General features: G+C 44.4%; 1 protein-coding gene across 20 annotated transcripts in view; it reads right to left on the bottom strand.

Annotated features, from left to right (window-relative positions):
• The window catches only part of PTPRF (protein tyrosine phosphatase receptor type F), a 378,264-nt gene that overhangs the window by 100,817 nt on the left and 250,926 nt on the right, over positions 1-26,521 (bottom strand). For all 20 annotated transcript variants that reach the window (XM_039711435.1, XM_039711443.1, XM_039711439.1 and 17 more), the window contains one exon: positions 5,654-5,842. In XM_039711435.1, the coding sequence (XP_039567369.1) occupies positions 5,654-5,842 (189 nt within the window). The remainder of the gene's footprint in view (positions 1-5,653; positions 5,843-26,521) is intronic.

The following is a 26,521-nucleotide window of genomic DNA, read 5'->3' as shown; positions in this document are numbered from 1 at the left end:
TTTCAGAGTTAAGAAAGGCATCACCACCATGTGTCACTTCCCATGGGAATGCTGCAACAACTCTGAGTACAAGCCCAAGGGGCCGAAAACATTACTTCCTTATCTCTCATCTGCTGAAATAGGGTTTGTTGCTCTGTCCTAGAACTGAAAAGATTTGCAGGAAATCTTTTTATCTACTCCCTGCAGAGGCTCAACCCTTTCTATATTATGCAATTGTCTGTACAGAGCTCTAGAAGCAACTGCATACTTGAAGCAGATTCCCTAAAAAGTTAAATGTGGCCAGCTAATTATTTTCATGAGTTAAATCCCAATCCTCCTGGCTTCTGAATGCAATCCAACCCTTGTGAGAGCAACACAGAGACTTGCTGTATTTACTGCAGTGTTTGTTCAATGTTTCACCTTTGCAAAGTTAAGACATTCACTTTTCAGAGGACACTGTTTAGAGAGTCTGCACAAGGCTTTTCAGTTGGACCCCAAATTTCCTTATCCAGAAGGAGCAAACTGAAGTTTCCCTTTATTCTTCACATCATATGATGATTCATTTCTGGCTGTTGTCCTTTTAGGGTGTCCCTCAGAGGGACAAATCACAGCACACAGGCCACAGAATGCCAACGTAAGAGAGTCCATCAAGTGATGAAGATGCCATCACTCAAATGGTTACAGAGGCCAACTTGTGCCCTGTGATCACCAGGCTGCTTTATGCAAAGGGCACCCCAAGATCAAACTTCAAACCCAACTCCTTGTGTTTGAAAGGTTTGAAACATTTATAAGGAAGGAGAGTGTACTTCCTCTTCATGATACCAGACACTGAGAAACACTCCCCACATTCACCTCAGTCAGGAATGAGTGCTGGCCCTGATATTCTCCGTGTACTGGAAGCATCCAGTCAGACACCCAAAGCAAGGAAAAACATAGGATGATACACTGGAAAACCCCCTGGGGTTATTTGTGTCAGTATTTCCCAGTGTGGAGAAGTTCTGCTGGAGAAGGGACTTCACTCTGCTGACAAACTCACCACAGGCTTACTGACATACCACTTCCTTGTAGGAACCTAAACCGCCGAAAAATCACTCCAAAGCAACATCAGCAGAGAAACCAAGGCTTGTGCTAGCTGCAGCTGAGCACTAGAGCAGTGCAACAATGAATCCCAGAGAACTCTTGACAGTGCTTTTGGCTACTTCCTAGCATAGGTTATGGGGAAATTCTTTTCAGAAGTGAAAGACTATTTGCCACCAGATGCCACTGGCAGTCTAAAAGTACTCCACAATTGCTGTGTGCACCTCACACAGCAACACATAGGTGTGCAGTGAGGTTCTTCCAGGAGACAAAATTTCAGGTGTCAACTGGTTGTTGTTGGCCACTATATTGCTTCAACCTTTTTCCAGTCAGTCCTTTCTGAGAGAGCATCCATCTTGTGTGGGTTCTCTGATCATTTTGGATAAAACCACCCAATCTCCATTTGTTTATGCTGTCCTTACATCTTGTCCCAAATCAATGCTTATCTGATATCTGGACTCAAAGTTGTACCCAGCTAAGAGCTGAACATCTGCTGAATACTGAGTGCTGGGTATTACCAGTGAAGCAGGATATGGACATCATGGCCACTTCACTGGGACAAAGAGGCACCACCTCTTTCTGCATGCTGGGTCTTCCTTTTGCTTCCAAGTAAGTCGTGTTTCTACTGATAGGATCACGCCTAAATGAAAATGCTTGCTGGTAACTCTGAGAGCCCAAATGCAGCAAGGTGATATGGTGAGCCAGCTCCCCATGCTTCTGTGTTAGAGGCACCTGCACTTTTCCAGAGAGTGACTGAAGTCACCTGCAGAGTCCTCTCTAATACTTTACTTGCAGTTAATTGTCTGAAAGTTGCACTAGGATCTAGGGCATGGTTCTGTAACTGAGTTAATTGAAAGTGATTAAAAGAGAATGATACTTTTTGTAATACCAAGTTCTCTATTAGATGAAAGATAATGCTTTCTGAATTTCTGCTGTTTGCTTACATGGCAAAAACTTATGTTAACAGTCAGAATAGCTATTTATTCTAATTTGACATTTTGTTCATAGGTTTTCTGAAGAGCAAGGTAGAAGAGCAATTCTTCAGCTATGAAAATCACTGGAGACATTCAAGAGCTTTGAGAGTATGAATTCCATCTGAGTTGCTTTGAAGTCCTTTAGGAGGTTCTGATCCAGGAATCTGTACAGAAGAACTGTAAAGCATCAGCACAATCTGATCTATATGAGAGAACTTCCACCATATCATTAACTGATTTTAAAACATGGTTAAAGGTGCATTGACTCTGGCTGCCAGAACTCATGTGTGTCATCACTTGCAATACTACAGAGCCTGGACAGTTTTAAAATCAGTTCAGCCAAACAAATTTTAAATGTGTTAGCATGCTGGGGAGGTTTCTCAGCCCAGAGCTGGCCTTAGATCCTGTGTCACTGACTGAGAGGCAATGAGTGAAGCTACACACCCCGGGGGGAGAACAGGGAGTTGTCCTGAGTCACTGCACTTTCAGAACAGCAGCCTCCCCACAAGAGCTGGGAACTATCAGCAAGATGAACAAGGGAGAATTTGCTACAGCCAGCATGAGTCAGAGACCATGCTTTTGCCTTGATCTAGGAAAACAGAGATGAAACCCTGTATTTATTTGTGTTCTCATCTCTATAGCTGTTAGCCTAACATATACTTGCAAAACTACCCAAGAACTGGGTTTAAAATATAATTAAGCATTACTTGGGAAGAAAAACCTAAGCAATGGTAAGAAATCGTTAAAAAGCTCTCCAAATACAGAATTATGCTGTCAGAAGGTGTAACAGGAAAAGTGCATATGCACATATATATATAAAATTACTAAATGAGGGAGAGTAGGATACAAGGCAGAATTATAAACTGTCCATTTGCTCCTGACAAAGACACCAGTTTGCTGGGGTTAAAAAAGCCTATGATGGTGGCTTGGATGTCTTAAACCACAAACTCTAGTACCTTGATAGAAGATGAACAGAACTCTAGAAACTGATGTTCAGAGCCCCCTGGGGCACATGATCTGACTGCATGCAAGTTCAAAGACCTGCCTGAAGCCCCCAGAGCACTGCCAGCCAACACAACTGTGAGTGTCTGAAGAGAGCACCTTTCCCAAACAGGCTGCTTCTTTATCCCTAACTATTTATACCACACTAGGAGCCTGAAGCAACAGAATCATCCCTCAACCCCCTCTCTACATCAGACTCCAAAGCTGCTTTGACCTTGGTGACCTATATTTCGTACATGTGAATACTAATATATGGTGTACTCATTGAAGGTCGGACACTATATACACAGTATTGGGCTCACAATGTGCTGCAGCTATTTTAACTATATTACATCTGTCTCGCTTTTATTGGGTTTTAATTAAATGAAATTAAATGAGCGTATATTTAGATTGAGATAGTATAAACTGACATTCATGCAGATATGCCAGCCTGACTATAAGATATGATCTTAATGGAGCAGAGACTTTGCAAACTATTAAACTCTACCATATAATGAGGTATCTATTTAAATACTCTTTTCTTAGAAAAGCAACTCTGCCCAACTATGGTGTAGTGTTGCAGAGTTCAATTAACACCTTGCAGAATGAATGGGAAACTGCCCAAGACATCACATTGCTGATACAGGGTGCTGCAGTCACCTAAGTGGGACTCAGGCACTTCAAAGTGCAGGCTCTACTTTATGTCCATTACAAATATAGGAAAAAAACCCACAAATGCAAACAGGGGTTGAATCTCTGGCCCACGAGAAGCTGCAAACTTCATGCTCCCCACTCATGCCAGGGTGGAGTAGAGCCTTGGTGAATCTTGGCATCATAGCACCAGATCCCTGAAAACAAAACTTCAAACTCATATTTGGAAGTCTCTTGCACTGAACTGTAGAAACTTCCCATACTACATTAGAGAGCTAATCAATTTCTTTTGTGAGTCTGAGGATGTGTGTTGCTCATTGATTTCTAAAAGGTTCCCTTGACACCTCCCTTGGTAATTACTGTGTCTTCCACAAGCAGCCAGCTCTAGAGTTTGAATCCCAGGTGAAATATTCAATTGAGATGTTGCTGAAGAACAGCGAATAGGAATCAGAACTTGTACACCATGACAGGCTTTACTAGTTTGTTTTTAAACTTTCTATCTCACCAAACTTGTGAAGCAGCTGGTAGAGAGGCAGCCAAGTGCCTGTGAAAAGGAGGCTGGAGAACTTACAGCAAGTGCATCAGAGGCTGCCTTGCTGCTCATTTATGGTAATTTCTGATGCTGATTTAGTCAGCTACGAAGTGAAACACATCCATGTGCACTTTCCTACTGCTGCTTCCTAAAGCTTCTCAGAATAATTAACAAGTGTGATATTTTCTTCCAGCACAAACAGATCAAGATTAAACCATGCTGTGGGGGAGATAAGCTAAAGGTCACTGGGAAATTTCATAAACTATAAATGCATTAGTATAATTAGCATTCACTGGTACATCAAGGTGGGATCAGGAGTGTCAGGCTGGGTTCTATTTTTGCTAAGAGTGATGTCTCACTTACCCACTCCTCCAAGTACAAACCTACTTATCATCCAAGCATCATCAAATGTATGCAGAAGGCTCCTGCTATGGAGAAACATTTCAAGATGTTCACCTTGGTTAGAAGATGGTGATTCCCTGGCAGCAGCACTCGTAACAAATAGCTTTTGAGTGCCCAGAGATAATCATGGCCAAGCAAGGCAGTTTGCTTCATATTTAAGCATGAGACCTCTCCAGAACAAAGTTGTTCCAGCTCTGGTCTCTTCTGTACTTTGTGTAGGGCACTGGAGGCTTTTTCCTCCAGACTAAAGCTGCTGTGTAGTTGTGCTGTGCCTTGTTAAACAGCCACTCTAATTCACACTGTGGAGCTCCACTTCATCAGTGAATAAAGCAATGTTTTATTTTCTTTAATTCTCTAATGGGCCTTACAGTCCTGGGAGACTGAACAGTGCAGTAGAAAAACAAGAATTCCTTGCTAAAATGAGTGCATTCTTAGCCACTCCCAAGAAATAACCATTTGTATTTCAAAAGCTAGTATTTGGCTTGTCGCACAAAAGAATCAAAAAGAAAAGGTGTATTTCAAAACTGTGTCCACCTTCATTTGAAATCCACAGAATTGCTGCTTTTTGGATTTTTCTTTATGCTTGTGGTCACATAGTAAGGATGGCAATGAGCTCAAAGGAAAGCAGAGCATTGTCTTGCAGAGTCTGTGAAAGGAGTAAAGTTACATATGACCACTGATTGTAAAATCTCAACCAGTATCTCATTATCCTGATTTGCACTCTGCTCCTATTAAAAACACCTGAGACCCACTGAGTTGGTAGCGAAATGAGCCTGCCAAGGATTTGGGGCAATATCAAGACAGTCTACCCAAGAAGATATCCAGGTGATGTTCCAAAAGGCATGTCCACTCTAACAGACATTTTAACAAGCCACGATATCCTGCCAGAGAGGATCAGCTCCAAAAACTGTTTTTACATCATAAAAGAAACTAGCTCAGAGCAAACTGACATTTGGGTTTAGAATTGCATTTCAGGGAAAATATAATAGCAGCATGTAAAGAGAAAAGGGAGGAAGAGTGAGGAGGCTGGGAAGGCTTACTTGCTTCGCTACCTTACCCGAGCGGAGTTGCTTGATTCGCCCGTTGCTGGTGGCAGTGTCCACGGGCAGGAAGTCCTTGAACCAGGAGATTTCGGGATCAGGGTTACCACTGGCAGCACAGAGCATCGTGGCTGTGCGGGCCTTTTCCACCACCTTCAGCTGCGGGCCCATGTCAATGGTTGGGAAGCCAGCTGGGAGGTGGTCTTCTGCAAGAGGAAAAAACACACAAGGTTAAAGAGAAACACTCCAGCCTAGCAGTGGGATACAGTTGCAGTGACAGCAGTGCCACCCTACAGCATCTGTGCCTCTGCTGGAAAACAGCAGCCTGACTTCCCTACTGAGAAGGTTATCAAGCCCTTAAAGCACATTAGGCTCTGTAATGAGCATTCATTACACCAATAGAAGCTTCCACTAAATTTAACTCCATTTAAATCAATTGCCTTGGGAAACGTTCATAATTTTCATTGATACGTAAGCTCCATTGTTGTTAATAATTCAGTAAAAGCAGGTATTTGACTTTTTGTGGGAGGACTGAGTTGAAGATAACAGACAAACACAACGCCAAATAGTTTGAGGCATCTTGAAAAACAACAACTAAACAATAAAATCCCTTAGAAAGGTGCAGAGAGGCCCCCCCCCCCCTTTTTTTTTTCTTTTGGACTAGCATCATTCTGTCACATTGGTAGGATAGACTGCAAATTTCTTCCTCATGCCTCCAAATCTGATTCTGGAGGCTTTAGAAACTAATGAATGTAAAGCTAATGAGCCACACTCTGCTCATGAGCCGCCTGGCCAGACTGTGCTGTGGCAAGCTCCTGGAGCATTTGCTGGGCTGTAGAAAGCAACAGAGACATGCAAGAAATGGCCAGTGCATGCTCTGGCATGGCTTACTACAATACTGTGAAACAAAGCACCCCCCTTAACCGCTGAAATCATTCATACAGTAGGTAGAAAAACAGTTAATTGAGTTTGTTGCTGCAGAGCACGCTCAGGTAGGCTGGGTGGAATACATTAGGCAGCCTTCACTGATAAGCCAAGGCATGCTCCAACATCATCATTCAATAGCAGCTGCAGAACTGAGCTCACTTATTCATTCTGTGGCAAGATGTACTGTACTCTGCTAAGCCTGAACTGCAATCAAAAGAACATACTTTCGTAGAAAAAAAGAACTTGAAGAACATTAAGAAGCTTTTAAAGCACCAGAAACTCAATTATTTTCAGTATGTTCCTTTTTTCCCTGTTTTAAGGAACCTTAAGCAAACTTCTTCTTTGGCAAATCCGATTCTGCAAGGCTTCCAGCCCACTGCAGTGTTTAAACAAACAAGACCTTAGCATCTTCCCAAGTCCCAGAGGAGTCTGAACATGCTGCAATCTGATTTTTCCTGCTATCACTGCACATCTGTACTCCTCACAGGAAGATACCAGCAATAGGTCACCTCAGGTGCTTCCTTCTACCTCTCCTGCCACACCTGCAGCATGAACATGGCCTGTGGTAGCAAACCTGGCATATGTCTACCTAAGATCTCTAGAGAATTCCCAAACCCTTGACTGCACATCAAGACTGTAGCACAAGGCAACAGCTGCTAGAAACAAAAAAATGCCTGGGAATATAGTTTAGATGAGAGTGACTATGAAGCATTCAAAGTTTTCTACAAGAAAAAAGGTTCCTGATGTTTATTAAAAGTACAAACTGTATTTTGTCTCCCAGATCGACCTCCTGAGAACCTCTCTCATCATGAGCAAACATAAATGGAATTATTTTTTTAAAATGAAAGGTACTATGAAATTTAGTTCCTTTTAAATTTGCTCTCCATTGATTTTCAGAGACAAAAGGTACATAGAGCTTAACTGGAATGACACCAGCACCAGCATTCAATAGCAAGCAACAGAAGCACTCAATACTGAGCAACCACAATGTATACTCCTACATGGCTGAAAAGAAACAAAAGGGTACACACAGAAGTACAACATGGTACAGACTTAAAAGCAAAGGAAGAGACAGAAAAAGCAGTAAATAATGATAGTCCCTTGGATTAAGGAAGGCCAAGTTTGCCTACAGTGCAGCACCTTGCCGTTTAGGGTATTGAAAACAGATGTTTACTCTGGGGAGGCTGAAACCCTGAAGTGATCTAATCTAATCACTACAATTACCATTGACAATCTTTTCTGGTTTGCACAAGATTTTACAAAGAATGAACTGAGCTAAGTATCACCCAGTTAACTTTGTCCAAAGTCTGTGTAGAGGCTTAGCACATAGCTAAAAGCAAACCTGAAATAAACCAGCATTTGTACATGAAATCTCTTTCCTGTCTGCAATGATCCCTGACCACAGACAGGAGAAAGACCAGAGAGTCCTTCACAGTGTCTGATCCACAGGTACACGACCAGTCTGCTGCACTGGAGTGACTGTTCAATCAAAATTAGCAGTTTGTGATGAGCCACAGGCCAGTAGAATTACACCATCTAACCTTGACTTCACAGAGCACAACAGAGAGACACTGATTACAAACAGCCAGCAGCAAAGCTGCCTCTGCTGTACTAGAACTCTTGGCTCAAGCCTTTTCTGCACTCTGAAGTTAAATACAACGCTGCTCCCACACCATCCAACCCCTGCAACACCAAGTCATTAAAGAGCACAGGTTAGAACACTGGGCACTCATCAGCTGAACAAAGGGACACAGGATCATCACCACCAGGTGATGATCATCAGTACCCACTCTCCACACCATGCTGGACACAGACAAGCACAGCCAGCCAGGCAAAGTTCATGCAGTGCACAGTCTTTTCCCTCTTAACTGCATACAAACCCCAAAACTCTTGTGGCAAATGACAGTAGTAGAGAAATGGTGCATCCTTCATAGTCAGAGCCACTGCACATTTCCTGGGCTAGCACTGGTACTGGTACAGCCCAGTTTCTGTGCATGCCTGCATCTACCAAGCAAGGACTTGCCTGATCCCTTGTCAATCAAACACAGAGGCAGCACTGGTGTTTAAGAGCAGCAGTGTGATTCCAAGAGGCTGCAGTCCCAGGTCACATCATTGTGTGATGAGATGCCGAGGGAAATCTGACAGCTGGTCTCTGGTGACACCTCAGACACCCAGAGGCTGGAGTTCACTGGCTGTCAGTTCCGTGGTAGCTTCAGGGAACGTGTGCAGGGACAAGCTCAGAACATCTGGGGATACAGCTCAAGAGAAGAACAAGCACCTTCTCCAGAGGTGGTCCAAGGTATCCCTGTACCATCATGAAATGGGGAACCTCAACCACTCCAGGTCTCCCCTGTATTGTGTGGCTCTGGCAGGCGCCCAAAACCCTCCTGGAAAAGAGTGGCTTTGGAGAAAACCTGAGCTGGTCAGACCGCAGGGCACAGCCCAGAACAAGCCCACACCTGCCCCATGTCAGCAACGCTCCTGTGGAGATAACAGGGAGGGCTTCGTTCCAGCCGGGCTTGGCGCTGCTGACTTCACTGGGACAGCAAGGGATGTGTCTGGGTTCAAACACTACAGACCATGATAGGAGTTCAGAGCTGCTCTTGCCGTGCCTTGCCCTCAGGCAAAAGTCTAATCTGGGTATAATTATGAGGCTCAGTCATGCCTCGGCTCCTTTCAGCCCTTGCTCGCTGTACTAACTTGTCTGCACAGGGAGCTTGTCAGTAATAGCCAACCTCCTCTTCCAGCCAATACGAGGATACTCTTATTTGAGAAAATGAGGCTGTCAGCACTTGGTTTTATTTGAGGATAGCCAGTGTGCCTTCACTGCACATTAGCACAGGCTATGAATCTGCTTTCAAGTGCATACCATCGAAACCAGTTTTTATTTCTGGGTTTCAGGTACTTTCAGAAGGCAGACATTAGGTTAGAGCACGTAAATGTAGGCACAACAGGATTTCTGGGGGCACTGCAAGCTCTAACTGCCTCCATAGACTAGAGCAGCAGCAGCAGAAATGATAAAGCAGGAATAGAGGAGAGAAGCAGGAGGAAAGAAGAGGGAAACAAAAAGAGAGAAAAGAACAAACGAGTGGGTTTTGCAGCTACAAACTGAAACTTAGAAAATCCACAACCAGGCTAAGGTCTTGCTAGCAGCAGTCACCAAGGAGACAGGAATGTCCCTCTGGCATCTAGCATGACAGCATGGGCAGAGGATATCTCCTCTCACTTGACAGCTCCCTTTGCTAATCTTCTTTCTGAGGTGACAGAAATCTAACCCCTGCTCTCATACAGCTCTTTTGTGCCAAAGATTTTTCATCTTTAAGGGAAAAGCTAAGGTAAGAAACCTTTCCCACAGCCCCAAACTGGAGCAGAGACCTCCTTTAGAGCAGCTACAATTACATAGCTTGTTCCCCAGCTCCCCAGAAAACTACCTTTCCTGAGGATGCTGCTGTGAGAGACATACCCCTCGGTGTGTCCTTATTTTCTGCATCACTCGAAATATCAAGTGATGATAAGGGACATAGAGGCAACTGCAATTTACGTCTTACAAGAAGCACGGATCAGCCCCAGCATGGAATGGTGTGTAGATAACAGCTGCTTGCAAAAATGGCCTGCAGAGGAGTCTGCGGTGAGCACAGCTGTTGACAGCTGAATCCTGCAGGATTACCCCCAGGATTTTGCTGAAAACTTGTAATCTCTCACAGGACAGAAAAGTTGGAGGAGCTGAATATCAAATTGCTACCAGCACAAACACTGTACAGCACTCACTGCTCTTGCAGCCAAGCATTTGTGTTTTGGGGGGGTCATATCCTGACTTGGCACCTGTAAAACCTTCCCCCTACCACTGTTTATTTCCTCTGTGTCAACATAGGAAATGGTATTTTAGAAATGATAGTGCAAACTGTAAACACATTTATGGGAGTTATTTGTCACATTCTTCTTCCTATAAAAGCCAGGCTTGCTTACTATCATGAGTCCAATTGTTCAGACTGCTGAGGGAGAGTTAAAAAATGATACCAAATATAATTTGAAAATAGGAAAAAGTAGCTTTTCTATACATTACAGCTACAGCTGCGAGGGTAAATCTCTTACAATCTATCAAAACCACTGCCCCAGTGGAAGGGGTGCTCTCAGCTCCTTTCAAGTGAGATATTGGGCCTTATCCCCATACAGGGTTGGAAATGGCTTATCTGGGCCACTGGCTGCCGCCAGCCTGCATCAGCTGAGGAACTTCCAGATCAACATCAATTTTAGGGTCTCGGCAGGGATGATTAAAACACAAAGCTGCTTTGTTTTCAGTTCTGTCAGCTATCTGAAACCACTCAGGAGTGTGTGGTGCTAGGGACAAGCCAGGAAATGGATTGAGGGCAGAGAGATCTCTGATAAATGTGTTCAACTGTGGTCAGCATTGCACAGGAGCAGGATATACAAACCAAAGCTATTTCACATGTTCCTTATCCATTTGGTGAGGCAGGCTGGGCTCACACCCAGTTCACGTCACCAGGGCTGAACTGATCCTGCCCAGATGTGGTGGTTTGATGTACTGTAGCACAGGATGTTGCAGGGATAACCCTTGTCTACTGACAGACTCTTTCCTGATGGATCAAAGGAATTACTTCGCAAATGTTGCAAGCTTCCAAATCTCTCTTTGCGACACAGAAACGCATTTGCAAACACAAAATTATCAGTGCAAGGACGATAGCCTGGGTAGTTGGCAATATTTACTAATGAAAGACGCAAGCCAGTAACATTGTAAGCACACCACAAAGCAGGACATCTGTTTGCTGAATAAACAGCCCTGATTCCTTCAGCACAGGTTACACGGCACAGCTATTCAATTACCTCAAGACAATCAAAAGCAGCCAAGCAATCCAGTGGCCCAGAAGAACAGCATTGCTTTACATGATAAGAAAACCCTGACATCACTCTGTTCAGGTTCAACTGAAGCTGCACAAAGAGCATTTTATCAGCCATTTTGAGGCAATGCTCTCTTTCTACATCCTTCTTACACGTCCCTAAAGAGGTGCACCACAAATACTATCCAAATTCATGGTCTCCAAGGGCTGCCCAGTATTGGGCTTCCACCCATGTGGGGAGGGGCGGGCGGAGTGCATTTGAGTGAGCTGGCTGCGGGAGCCAAGTCTCATCCAGGCTAATGAATACCCCCCTCGACATTGGCACCACCTTGTAATTGCCTGAGGAAAAGGTGGGGCAGTGAAACCAACCTGTTTCAAAGGCAGCACAGTCTTAATTACTGGGTTAGTAAGTATAAAACAGTTTCAGGCAGGCAGAAAATACAAACAGTCATCTATTGATGACAAGGCTTTTAATGACAAATCTGCTGGCTTTGTATGACATCATGCCAACGTGACATGCTGAAGCCGTGTACTGAAAATGGGGAGAAGGGCACAGATGAATGGGTGGGTGTGGAAACAAGCTCCAGAAGGACTTCTCTGTTTCATGGTGTAACCACATGAATTACTGCACAAGAGCTTACAGTAAACAAAGTATTTGCTATCTCTTAGAAAGATCACAGCACCAGCAAAACAGCTCACAAAAGAAAGAATCTGAGTCAGTTCAAAACAAAGAAAGTACTGTAAGGAAAATTCAAGAAAATACGAGACTAGACACGGCAGAAGAGGATAAACTGTCAAGCAGATTCCTGCTCCAGGGGCTTACAGCGTGGGAGCTCATGGGACCTGCTTGTTCCAGAGCTTATGAGCCCATAAAACACCTGATGGAGACAGTGCTAGCCTTCCAGTGCCAGAAGGACACTGCTGACATTGTCCTCTCATGTCTGGACAGCAATTATCTCCATTTATATGCTACTAATAGTTTCTCAGTAGTGTAGGTGGCCATTCCCAAGCACCTGGTTATCTCAGAGGGAGCAGGATGGCTTTGCAGAGGCAGGTGCTCCCAAGAGCAAGACAAAGCAGCACCTCCCAACTTGCTCGGATGAGGAATCAGGCTGTGCTCCTGCCAAGTCCCTGCACTGCTTCTCTCCGTGCACAGTGCTCAGGTAACACACAGTCACTGCAGCAACCTGTCCCCTCCCAGGGCTGAGCACCCCACATCTGCCATGTTCACTGGCACTGGGCAACAGGCAATTCCTCTCTCCTTCACAGATAATCTTGTGCTTGACAGAGGCAACACAAAGATGATTAACAGCTGCTGAAGCTGACTCAGAGCAGAGGTAAGTCACAAACCTGGCCAAATTAAAGCTATGCACCCACAACCCACTGTTGCAATTCTTAGTTTATGGATCTTCCTAAGTAATAACAGCTTCTGCCCTGTATCGTGTCAACTGAGGAGTCTGCTGCCAACTAGGAGACCTCAACCCATCCTGGAAGAAAACAATTATTTACAGCTTGATCAGATTAGATTGCAACAGTCAGAGGTGGCATTTACGAAATCCCTACCACCACAACATCCTTCTGTCAACCCAGCTACCTCTTCTGGCTTTCCACTCTGGTTTCCTCATCATGACAATCACACTTGCAGCCTTGGTCCTAAACTCAAGTTTTTCCAAGACCGAGATACCAAATATATCTAAAAGAATTTTAAAACTCTGGAAGAAAGATGATAGCAGAAGCTTCTCTGCTTAGGCCAAACAAACTCTGTGCCACAGGGCAGAGCTTCTCCAAGGTGATGACACAGCCTCACAGAGTACTGGGAAGTGTGATACAAAGCCTTAGGATGTGAGGAACAGCCTGGACCTCCTGCTCCAAGCCTGCTACTCTGCCACAAGCGCAAAGCAGTGCCCACAAACAACTCAAAGCTGAAGACACATCAAAACAAGCATTTTCCTGAAAAAACAGAGCATCTAGTCAGTCATGTTAGTGAAGTACTAAAAGAGCTTAGACTCTATGGCACTGAGAGTCATTTAAGGGTTCAGTGTATAGCACAGCAAAAACGACATCAAGAAATGTCAAAAATGTGGATGAGGAAGAGCTTGCACAGAAATAGAACATAACTGCAAGACACCCTGGCTGAGCAAGCACTCTTTTTAAAATCCTTGTTTGGTGAGAAAAAAAAATAATTTATTTCCTCCCTCAAAATTACAGCATGATTTCAAGTAGGTAAAAATAGAGTTTTCTGGGTCATATCCAACAGCTGATAAATAAGGCTAGGCTCTTTCAGTAACTACTACAAAAAAACCCCTCATCAGCTGGAAGTATGCATTGAAAAAACTCACAAAAGTTCTTCAAAAGCATGAATTCAGAAGGGCTTTGCAGCCAGCTATTAAGACTCCATACTAAAAGAACACTGAAAGTCGACCACGCTGTGCTTTCAGGCAGGACTGTGCCATTTGTTGGTACCAGCTGTTGAATATAACTGCCTGTAGAACTGTTTTCAGAGCATTGTTGCATTCTAATATTTTATACTCAGAAATACAACATAATTATTGCTACTGCACATTTCCCTGTGACAGAATATATAAACACACCCCCACTAAAATACACCCAAAACTTCAATCTTTACAAGGAAAAGCATGGCAGCAGCTCTTACTAGTAGTCAAAGTCATTTATTAATCCACTGCATTTTTCATACTACCTGCCCTGATGTGAGGTGTTATTAGCATAAAGATTTTCAGTTTTAAGATGTGCAATCAATAATGCATTACCATATGCCATTAAATCCAACGTGTGGTTAAATTAATAGAGCATTTGACTTTTGATCCATGTATGTTTGGTTGCAGTTCAGTGCAGGGAAAAGGGCATGAGAACGGAGTTAATCTGACAGCAGAGCTCTCCCACGCTTTCTAACATCGAGTTTCAGATTAAAGTGAAGCATTCCTGTTGCCACTCAGCTGGAATACTAAATCTATTCATTTCCACTTCACAGGCCAGAATGCAAGATTTTCGGTCACTTAACTCCTACTGAAAGAGCTAGATCGTGCTAAAATCTGATTTGCTTCCTTTCTGCAGCCTGTTGCATCATTGTCAATCCAGGCTTCTCCTGCTCTGGGAACACTGCAGCCTGTCAGAGCATCCCTGGCCAGCAATTCTCAAGTAAAAACTTTGTTTAAGGATGTGAACAAGTTGTGTGTTTTGACAAAATGTCCTGCTGAAAAAGTCTTCTTTTCCAGCAATGGTTCCAACATGGGGAAGAAAAGGTACTGTTTTTCCTTGCATCTCAGCTACTGAGAAAGGAAGGTACTCAGACAACATGGATGAGGAGGACAGAATGACCTCCCTCTTTTCTGTCTTTCACCCTCCCCAGGATCCCCAAACAAAGCCCCTTGAGGTACCAGGTAACTGGAAGTCAGCAAACAGCACGGGGATTGAGGGCACCCTGTCAGTTTGCAGACCACACCAGGCTGGGTGGAAGTGTCCATCTGCTGGAGGGTAGGAGGGCTCTGCAGAGCGATCTGGACAGGCTGGACTGACTGGCTGAGGCCAAAACTATGAGGTTCAACAAGGCCAACTGTTGGGTCCTGCACTTGGGTCAAAAAAATACCACACAGAGCTACAGGCTGGGGCAGAGTGGCTGAAGGGCTGCCCAGCTTGGAAATGGAAACCTAAAGTTGTGCTGGGGAGGAGCTAGAGAGTTGTTAGAGAAATATACTCTAAAAAATACTCCACTTTTGGCATTCACAACCAGCCAGAGCTTTAAAGGAAACCAAGGATTCCCTCTGCTCCCAAGGAGTGTCCTCCTGAAAGACCTTCTTGTTCTCTGATCTCAAGGACTAAAATGAAACTTCTTGGAATCCACCTCCAAAATTGCCAAGCTATGGGATGAAGTGCTCTGTGATGCTGTGAAACTTTGAATCCCAAAGCCAGCAATCACGGTGTGTGGGTGTGGGAAAGGAGGATGAACAGAGTTCTTACAACAGCAAAGCTCCTCTGCAGCCAGAAAGCTGAAAAGCACCAGCCCAGGTGCTCAACAGCCTGCTCTGCTACCTCTCCATATCACCTCTTCCCTTACTCTACACCCTTCATCCAGCACCATCCCTTCCTGCCTTATCATTAGATTCTCATGCACGTGGCTCTGTCTGCCGTTTCCTTACTTGTGGCAAACTGAGTTTTGAGCAAATGCTCATAAATCATATAAAATAGCTAGCAAAAACAGTACATAGAACTAGTCCCAGTAAAGGCCAATACAGTAAAACACAAATTAAATTTATAGTCCAAAGCATTACTTCTTTGTAGTATTCAGAAATAAAGTAACCTTTAAAAATCTCTAAGAAATATTCACGTATTGACATAAGGTAGCTCTGTGACAGTGATAAAGTTTCTCTGGTACCTTTTTTTTTTCAGAGAAATGAAACAATAAATGTGAAGTTTCAGTGGACTTGTTCTGTTGCAGCCAGCTCAGGCACAGAGGGTCTGCTAGCACAGAAGCCACTCAAGAATTGTAAAAAGAGCTTTAATTTAACCTCTACACCAAACAGATCAGTGACATGGCATCACTGCTTTCCATGCAGAAGTTTCAAAATACTCCATCACAGAAAATATCTTGGGTAAATAACTTCATTTACTTGGTGGGGCACTGACTTTTTAAAAGAGAAAACACAGCAAGCCTTGACCAGAGCCAAAGACAGAAATATCCTCTTATTATGTTTTATGTCTTATGTTAAACCATCACTTTCTAGAAAATCCATTAATTGCACTGCCTCCAACATCACTTTAGCTGGAGACTCTGGTTACCCTAACAGGCTTTCAGAGACAGGAGGATGTAGGAAGGCCCACAGTAAACCAATGGCTACATGCAAACACAAGTAAGACACTGTTGCCAGACAAGTGATGGTTTTTAATGCTGGGGTGATGTAATTACTCAGAGTTTAACAGAGGACATACTCTTCCTTTTACAGATAGCAAGTGTTGCAGAGGCTCAATATCCTATTTACTGCTTTGCCACAACACCCATCTTTTCAAAAGATGTGCAATAAAAGGAGTGGCTGACAATTTCAGCCAAGGTTTTAAACAAGTCCCCAGTGCAGGCCCTCATGAATTAAAGAGCACACAACAGATAAATGGAATGCTGGCAGTGAAATCACATCAAGACCAAGTGGATTAAAAAAAAAAAAAAGGCACCTATTGGCTCCTGTGGTACTCATCTTAATATAACCAAATGCAGGAAATCAGCTGAAATTCCTCTCCTGTTCAGGGAAAATGCATTCCCTAACTTTAGAAATATTTGCTGGTAGTCAAAGGTTAATTTTATCAAATGACTACTACAGAAATTGTGGGCCTCCCCTGCTTTTCCCTGGCAAGTGAGGAGGGCTGCACAGTTTGGTGGCATGGAACTCTGACTTGCCAGGTGGAAGGTTGTATTTTCTTTAAATACGGCTCCTGCCTTTTCCCCCAAAAAGTTACATCTGCAAAATAAAACCAAGAAAGCTACACAGATACCTGGATTTGGCAAGCTTCAGCTTCACTGTGCTGGAAAATTAAATTAAGGGAAGCTTTAAAAAGGTTTTTCCCTCTCTTAAAAATGGAAGGATTGTTGGCCTTGAAGTCTTAAAGACAACCTGCTATCTTGCAACTGCATTGTCATTCCAGCTTTTTCAAGGAAGATTCCTGCACTAGCTCCATACATTAGTGGTTAGAAGGAGCACTTTCCACAGTGACTATTGAGGTTTTCTTAATTTTATTCTTTTTGATTTGGGAAATCACAGAAGGGGGTAAGGAGGAAGTAGCCACTGTGGACTTCTCAGGATCTACTCATGCAATAAAGTCAAAGTTCAGGATAAACAAAATTGAGAACAGCTATAAGGGGATGCTGTGCTGTTGCCCCATCTGAGTATTGTTTCATTTCTGACTGATTGGCAGGCAGCATTTGACAGACATGGGCTAAAGTTCCATGGGGTTGCAGGTCTCAGAAAATGATTATAGGAGGAATTGAGTGCATGAATTGGTTTGTGTCCCTTGCTTTGAACCATCTTTCCTTCTGCCCCTCACATACACACTGGCTACAACTGCTCCTGCCATCCCTTTTTTGGTGTTTTGATGGAACACATACAGCCTGGCATGCAAGACCTAAACCCTCAGATGTTTACAAAGAGCTTTACAATAAGGGTGATATTACTGTGGTATTTTCCATTTCCTGGTGTGTATGAAGTAGCCAGCCCTGCTGTGGGACAGGACGTGGCACCTCTGCCCCACTCTGCAGGTACGTGCAGGGGTGCCTGGCTGCCCATGGCTGAGCAGTCCCTCAGCCTTTCCCACATTTCCAGGATGGAGGTGTTGCATTTGCAGCCACGCAGTCGCAGTATGTGCTTTTGCTGCTGCTGCCAACTCAGAAAAGTGTTGCTACATCTTTCTTTAACCTAGCTCAGGTTAGACCAGATTTTCTGGTCCAGATAACAATTGCACTATTTACATTTCATACACCTAAAGGGCAGACACCCAGGCTTTGCTGGAGCAGATGTCTTGGAGGAAGCTCGAAGACTAAAAAGCATGTAAAAGGCACAGCTGCCTCTCTGACCTGCTCCAGCACGGCCCAGGTGATTTTGTCTGCACAGACTGCCCAAGCAGCTGACACACACTGAGCTGCTCACTGCAAGGTGTCAGAAATGATAAAGCAATGGCACAGTTTGATTTACTGCCGGGCAAACACGGGCTGGCAGTGACCACACACGCAGGGGTCAGGCAGTGCTGTCCTTTATTAGCATGTCAACCATCACTGTGCTAACACACTCACGGATTACACTCCCAAAGCTGGATATGTGAGCATGCTTGGGTATAACTAATTGGAAATAGGCCCTGAATTCCTAATAACCTGAGTTATGGTCCCTGGGATTTATGCCAAATTAAAGACAATTAATTCTCCTCTCTTGATTATTACACACCTTAATAGCTCTGTCCTTGAGTCAGTTCCATCCTTGATGTGCAGAGCCCTTTAGCTCAGTCTCTAAAATCTGATGTGCATGAAGAATGGTTAATAAGAAAATTCTCTATCAAACCTGAGTTACTGTATCAAAATCTCTCATGTTTTACAACAGCAAAAAACACAATTGGATTCAAAGCCTACTTCAGATCCTAGATTATAAAGGCATTTGCTGCATAGCCTCTGCACTATAGTCTTTAGAGGCCTTAAACAATTCCATGTTTCCCTTTAAGATCTTCTTTTAAAATACCACACAGCAGTATATACAGATAATCGGGACTGTTTTCATTAAATGATTTCAGTGAAGTTCACTGGCTTTATTTGATATACAAAAGACTATTTAACCTTCTCCCAAGACACTCTACTGATGTAATTACAAGCAAGAGATGAGGCATGGCTTTCCCAGCTGCAACTGCTAACAGAAAACTTTCTGTAAGCAGAGGCTGCTGTAAGTCTTTCCTACAGGATGTCAGAGGCAGGTATCTCCTTGCAGATAAAAATAATGTGAATCCTTATTTACCCAGCTCACTATACAGTGGATAGGCTACATGTGTCAGGACAATTCAGCTAGAGGAGAAGTGCTGGCACTCCTGCCTTAGGCATCCTTCATGCACCAAGTAAACAACACCGTGTGGTCCTTTTCAGAGTACCAGCAGGAAACTCTGCAGGGCAACCTCTACTACAGCCCTAGAGACACAGATGGGATTTTCAGAGCTGATGGGGTGCCAACCTCAAGCTTGCATAGGACAAGAGGACACCCTTTCCAAGGACAGAAGTGGAATAGAGCTGGATCTCAGCTGCTCATTTTTACTGAGCCAACAAAAAAACAAAATGCCAGGAGGAGACATCCTGCACAAAGAGTCTCTGATGATGGAGATGATCACAGGGGGCTCAGACTCCTTGGGAAAATAACATCCTTCCTTTCAGACCCATGACCTGCCTGAGGGAAAATAAAGCAGATCCTCATCCTATCAGTGAATACCAACACAGCCCCAGTCTTCTCCAGACAACGCTCAGCTCCTCGTGACCAGACCCGTGGTTCAGCATCTGGAGGAAGATCTCAGGGGTTTCTGTAGGAGACAGAAATGGCCAGGAAACCACAAACCCATACAATCTGACCTAACTGTGCTGAAGCTTCACAATGCAGACAGGGCTCTCCAGCAGACAGACAGGCAGCTGTTGGGATTTTCACCACATCTCCCCAATAGCAGACCTCAGGCAGATCTCTACAAAACCCATGCATTCCCTGAGACAAAACAGGAAGGGAATGTCCCAGAAAAAGCCATAAATGTGGCCATGTGAGAGCTGAAAATCCCATGTTTCATATTGTCTGTTGAGTCCTTGACACAAAGCTAATACGACTCTCCAAAACATTTCATTTCCTAGGCTTCTCTCTTTCTCTCATTTTTGCTGAACTCTGCTCAGCAACATAACTGATTCCATGCCTTGTGACAGAAACATGCATCCTAAAATAATGGAAAGAGCTAGGGAGAGAAAAATCTCTAAGGTAATGTGAGGCAGGGAGAGCAAGAAAGCTCCCCCTCAACTTGTGGCTTATGAACAACTCTGGTTTGCTACAGAATGGCAAATCAACAGTTCGCCTGCCCACACACTCAGGCAGTAAGCAAAGCCAGAAAAATAAATGAAGCACGTGAAAATACAATTTTTATTTGATACCATGAGGCAACATTACACTGGATAGAGTAATTTTTTTTTTTTTTCCAGAAAGGTCAGAGGGCCTTCTGATTAAAATACCTGAGAAACCCTGGGTTGGGAAATAGGGCCCTACCAGCCTGAGAAGCTGAGCTGCCACAGGCACAAGGTCTGGACCCAAACCGTGACACATCAAGCAAAAAGGATTGATCCTCCCCTGCAAACCACCTGCAAACAGAATAACAGCATCATCTTACATTTACACTGAGAACAGAAATTAAATTAGCAAGTAGATTTTGATCATGAAGTGACCTTTAAAAATGACTGAGAGAAGAAAACATTAGCCACTATTATTTGTTCTGATACAGATCCCTCCTGAAGGCAGCATTGTCAGCAAAATATTATTGCTAATTTTATTTCATGTTTTCAAACTTCTTTTAAGAATCTAAGAAAACTCTTATTTTCTCATTTTTTCACAGACAGCCTTCGCTGTCTTCTTTTTTCATCTAAGTACAAATTGCGAAAAGTGCTGTAGCTGAACTTAAAGCAACCTGGCCAATTTTATGATATTTAATAACATTTGTAGCTAAAAAGGCTAAAACCACTAAGGGTAATGAGATCTCACACTCTGGTGCTTCAAGTATTCTCTTCCGCTTGTGCCACACGCTGAACTGTGGAAACAGTTCACATCAGTATGGGAAGGAGAAATCAACTCTCCTTGGAGACACAACCAGGGGCTGGCCACGGCTGGAGGTCAGCCTGGGAGTCACAGCCAGCCAGACTCAGGGCAAGCGGCTACACCCTGCAATCTCCTCTCACTCAGCTGTATTTATGACCACCATCAATACACTCACAATTGCAGCCTTCGTTGCACAAATCTTTATGAGTTTTCCAAATGAAAGCGGGCTTTTCTTTCTTCCTGCCTTAAGCAGGTTTGTGGAAAGACTGCCAAAAATTGCACCTGGTTTATGGCTTCAACAACATTTCTTTTTTGGCGCCCTCATTGTACTTCTTCCTCACTTACATAAAACTGCAGGGATTATGCAGAATTCAGGTTTGCCTTGTGACATGCTCTTTGAAAAGTCAATACCATTTAGAATCTGCTTTGACCTTGCATTTAGACAGACACAGTATCATGTATAACTCTATCCTGCACACAAACTCCCTTATTCACGTGTCAAGAAAGACAAGGATTTTGACTGCTAATGCATTCTTGTCTTTGCATGCGAGGCCAGTTTTGCTTACATTTCAAATTAGGGCAGGCTTGCCTTACAAAATTTGGTAACCTCTTAAGGTAGCTACCTTTATTTTAATTTAAAACCTTCCAAAATTAACAGTGTAATCACTGTGCTGCAGACCAAGAACCATTTATGAGCATCATCTCTAAGCCATTTTGTCCTTGCCAAGGTTTCAGACATTGGAGGTCTTGTGGCCACTTACTCTTTTGCCTTTCATATGTGATATTTAAAGTAATTAAGCCTGAACTATCAGCCTTGTTATGAGGGTTGAAGCCACACAGAATATGATGACAGTAAGGTTGTACCAGATAAAAGAATAATCCTTTTTAAATCAACAAACATCTCAGCAGAGATCTGAAGTTCCAGCAGTTTTTCTACTTCCTATACACCCAGGTTCAGTTCTCTGGGGTTGCATTTTTGTCCCACTGCCTAGCTACATCTATCCCAAATCTCTATTGGCCCTATGTCTAATTCTACAACAGTTTTGTTGGGAATGTCAGTGAGGTCCACCTTTGCTGGGCTATCTCTCAGGAACACATTGTTGCTTTTTATACAATCCTGCTCTGAAAGACAGTATTTCATCTGGATTTGCACATTTCTGGTCTATCCTTTCCAGCTATTTATCCAGTTACTTAGCACCAGCTGCATCAAATACCAGCAGCATGTATTGAAAAAAAAGCATTAAAATATTGTCCAGTCTGAACTGCCTGCCTGTACATCTCACTATTCCTACAATCATGTCATTGCTGTCTGTATTTCACTCAACAGACCAAGGAACTGAAATTTCACATATTGTCACTACCTCAACTAACAGGAAATACAAAGTTTCCACATCTGTGCACAAGAGGCAGGAAGCAGCTCACAGGAATGTGGAGTTGTTTAACTGGCCCTACGGATGTGGAGATGGAGAGCTTCAATGTCCCCATTTGCCAAACTCAAGAGGGGCTGGAGCCCTTTGGTGGAGTGCAGCACACACATTTTTTTTACACCTGGGGTATAAAAAAAGTACAAGTAGGTGGGAAAGATTAATTGCCTAGCAGGGTTTGGGAACATCCTGGGAGCAGAGAATGTGCTCCACAGCTCACAGGAGTCAGGCAGGCTGCCGTGCACCTCCCAGCTGTACTGAAAAAAATCTGCTGTTCCTAGCATGGAGTGGAGAGGCAGCAAACACTACTCTGAATGTTTGGAGCAGGTTGCAACAGGCTGTGGCTCTGGTGGGACAGGTTTGTCAGCAGTGCCTGAGCTGCCTTCCCTGACATCTCCCCGCAAGGCTGATCTTCTGAACATGGGGGTGTGGAGGTCCGGGAAAGGAGCCGGTCCCCCGCACGCCCCAGGGCTGAGGAGATCAGCAAAGGCAACCAGCTGCAGCATGCCACAACCAGGTGGCTGCCGGCACTTTGTCTTGCCTGGCTTTGTATTAGCATTGGACTAAGTGAGCTGATCAGGTGAATGATGAGCACCATTTGTCAAGCCAACCTGCAAAGCGTGCCGCACCCCCCTTGGTATGGAGGTGCTGGAGGCTCTTCCCAGGAGCGTGCTGCAATCCCGCCTGCTGCTGCTTTGTGAAGAGCTCCTCGTAAACTTGCCCATTTGCAAGCTGCATGCAACACAAGGCATCGCTGCAAACTCATAATTAAATTCATTACTCCATACAATTTTAAGCCATTCTTCAAATAATTACAGTAATTTGATAAGCAGAAATCACATAAACCTGCTGCAGTTTTATCTCTCCCATTTGCTGTCTGAAGGAAAATGTGAGTAATTAGTCGGATGATAACAGTCCGGGTTATGCAAGCAAAACAAAATTAATATGATCCTTACTCAAAAAACTCTAAAATAAAATGAAACTGATGACTCCTTCGGCAGTGTGGGGTGGGAGCAAGGGGAATAGCAGCCAAAGGGAGCGGGAGGATGGCAAGGCTGCACTGGCCACACTCCCCACGCCGCCGTGCAGGCGGGATGCTCTGAGAGCCGACCTGCAGCTATCGCTCCTCTCTCCCGGGAAAGTCACGTCAGGTAACCTTGGTAACTCGAAGGCAGGGGAGGCAGGAGGCGAAAGCTTCCTGCAATATTCACGGGACCATGACAGAACATTCATTAGCACTCTAATGTCAGGAGGAATCAGCAGCCCGGGTGGCCGTGCCCGCCCCACTCTGCTTCTCACCTTGTTTATGAGGTTCCTGACCTTTCCTGCTACGAAGCAGCAAGTTGGCAAACTGCAGCTCATGGCACGCTGGGGCACAGGGAGGACAGAGCCATGAAAAATTCACACCTCCAGCATCTCTGGTGTGCTTGAACTCGCAAATCAGGAGCCAGGAGATGTACAACATGCAGCATCTCTCAGAGGCCCTGGCTATCCTTTGGGCTCGCCTACCTGCCAGGCTGCTGAGGCAAATCCACTGTAGTCAAGAACATGGCAAGTGCCAGGGACTCACCATGATGTGGCCACAAGGACAGTGCCATCACCCTGCTTTGAAGTAGGAGAGAAAGCGATAAAAAGAGGTGGAACTGGAGGCTATGAATACGTTGTCATTAGCACAAACTCCAACTCCCTGGTTGCCTTGTGTCGTGCTCTGTCCACGTGAGTGTAAATTCAGAGCTGGAGATGGCAGAATTTCTCTCTGTACACCCAGACTCTCTGAACCCTACAAGACAATGTTTGGTGACTAAAGAGTTAACAAATCCAAAAATGCCAGGGATGAGTTTCACTAGAGATAAGGAAACATGGAGTATATACTAGGCTGAAATAGAAATGTGGCCCAGCCGCAAGATCAATAAAGAGGAGAAGGCCAGAGCTGTGGTTACTTGGTGCTTGGATTAAGAGCTTCATCGGGTTTCTGCAATCAGATCTGATGATCCCACCAAAGGAACAAAGGGAAGGCTCCAGGCCCTCATTTTAGAGAAGCAAAGAAGAGTCATCAATTTTCTGAAAGTGACTTTATGCCTCGTTAAGACCCATCTAAATTATATACAAGATGACTTCCAAGTAATGGAAAAATGAATCTGCAGACAGTTCTTTTTTTTTTTTTCCTTTTATTTCCTCAAGGATGTGTCTCTAGCCAGGCTGAAACCAAATACTTGTTTTGGGGAGAAAAATTCCCATCCCTACAGGAAGATATTTCAAAATGAGCACTTCAGTTTTAAATGCAGCTGCACCTTTCACACTCCCCTTCTTTCCCTAGAGCTCTTCGCACCCTGGCCAAGAAAAGAGATTCAAGACCTAAGCACCACACATAATAAGCAATTTACAAACTGAAGCAAGATTAGCTTTAAATACCACTCTTTCTGGAGGAAATTATCTCAATGTGGCAGCCCCATAGATATTCTAATACCTTTATTAAAAAAAAATCTTAAAATGAAAGGAATTTCACATCCTTAATTCAGAAATAAAAAAAAAATCCTGAGCAAACCAGTTCAATGCAACATCAAAGGAGAGGCACAATATACTGGGATAGAACCCCACATGTTCTTTTAGCCTACATTTTGCCAGCTGCTAAAATTAGAATAAAATATGAGTGCATGAAAGAAAAACTTATGGCAGAGACTGCATCTCCTTCCCCCACAGAACCACGGCCCATGACACTTGACAGGGTGCTGGGCCAACTCAGTGGCTGTCCAGGCACTGGTGTGGCTCTGCTACTGTCCTCCATCCCCAGAACCACATGACACCCTGGGGACAGGCATCAAATCCTCCTCAGAAAGCTGAGTCAATAACTGAGTAATCACCAGGAAGGATGATAGATTCACTGCTGCTTGGGATTCTTCAGAGGACATTTAAAAAAATTATAAACAGTTTCTTCACTGCAGAAGCTGTATCCCTAGTGCACACATGCAGAAGAAGTTTGGGCAGTTGGGCCAGAGAGTGCCACCTGGGCTGTGAAGCCAACGCAGCACACGCATCACTGAGAGGGCTGGAGGCTTCTCATCAATTCCTGTAGGCCAGGGCTTCCAACAGCTGCTTACTTTGCTCAGGGAGGAATTTTATTTGTAGCATGCCCAATATTTTGTTTCCTTCCCAGCTTTCCTGAAGCAGCAGAGAGCAGCCATAGCTGTATCATGGGGCTGGGAGCAGTGGTTGGGGTGGCATGAAGAATGAAACCCACAGAAAGCTGAGGAATCAGAAATAGTAACTGATCTCTGGGGAGAAAAAGCTGATGGAAGCTGTGGGAAAGGAAAGGCTGCTTCCCCACCAGAGCAGTCCAGTGCAAGTTGCAGGGATGGCATGAGCCCCTTGAAAATAACCCCCTTGCTTTGTATGAGCCTTGGTATGAGCAGCTCCCCTGAGCCTTCCATTCTGCTGGGATAGGTTCCTGCACAAGACCAGGACTGTGTGTATCACAGGACTATCTGGTGACTGTCTGAGATGTGAAGACATTGGCAGGGATGACCTAATCTCCCTTCTGATCTCAGGCTACTAAAATCACAGGATTCTGCTGATGCAGCAAAACAGCAGCAAACTCTGCTATTTCAGCTGTGGGTTTCCACTGGGGTCTGCAATCAATATGAATGAATTGGGCAGCAGGAAACCACTGCTACCATTTGGGCTGCTTTCACCAGATCTGATCCTCTGAGCCTGCCAGAAAACAGTTAAAAGGCCCAGCTCGGGTGACAGCAGCAAGTCCTGGCAGCCCTGGGACAGGGCCCCACTGCCTCACACTGCTGGCCCTGTCGCTGCTGCTGGGCTGGCAGGGCAGCTGGCAGAGCACTGCAAGCCTGCGGCGCTCCAGACATTTGTCACAATTATTAGGGATTTATGAGGACAGGGATCGTGTCGGTTATCTGTAATTTCACTCTGAATGATACCCCTCTCCACAGGTGGCAGCCTCTGAATTAAGCCACCCTGTAGGGAGAAAGGGAGATGGGACATCAAATGCCTCTTTCATGGACACCTCACCTAAACAAGCTCTTTTATGCAGCACCCAAATGGTGGCTGGAGGCCTTGGAGTAAATCAGTGTCCAGCCCTGCAGGAAGCCTCACAGCCCTGTCATGGGATGGCTGCTGGTGACCGAAGACTAAGCCCATCCTATTGCAAGTGAGCACAAGGCTCCATCTTGACCTCGCTGAGGATGTGCACAAGCACTAAAACCAAATGAAGAGTGCAGGGATCTGCCCTAGCTGGCTGTCTTTGCAAAGGATTGGCATCTGCAACGACTGGTTGTACGGGAACAGCTGCCTGTACAAACCTCCAAGCCAGCAAAAGCAACATCCCCAAAAGCACAGCATAAAACAGTCTG

Source organism: Passer montanus, unplaced genomic scaffold, assembly GCF_014805655.1.
Source record: "Passer montanus isolate IOZ18808 unplaced genomic scaffold, ASM1480565v1 scaffold25, whole genome shotgun sequence".
NCBI lineage: Eukaryota > Metazoa > Chordata > Aves > Passeriformes > Passeridae > Passer > Passer montanus.
The sequence above is the reverse complement of the archived record's forward strand: the minus strand, read 5'-3'. Positions and strand labels throughout refer to the sequence as shown.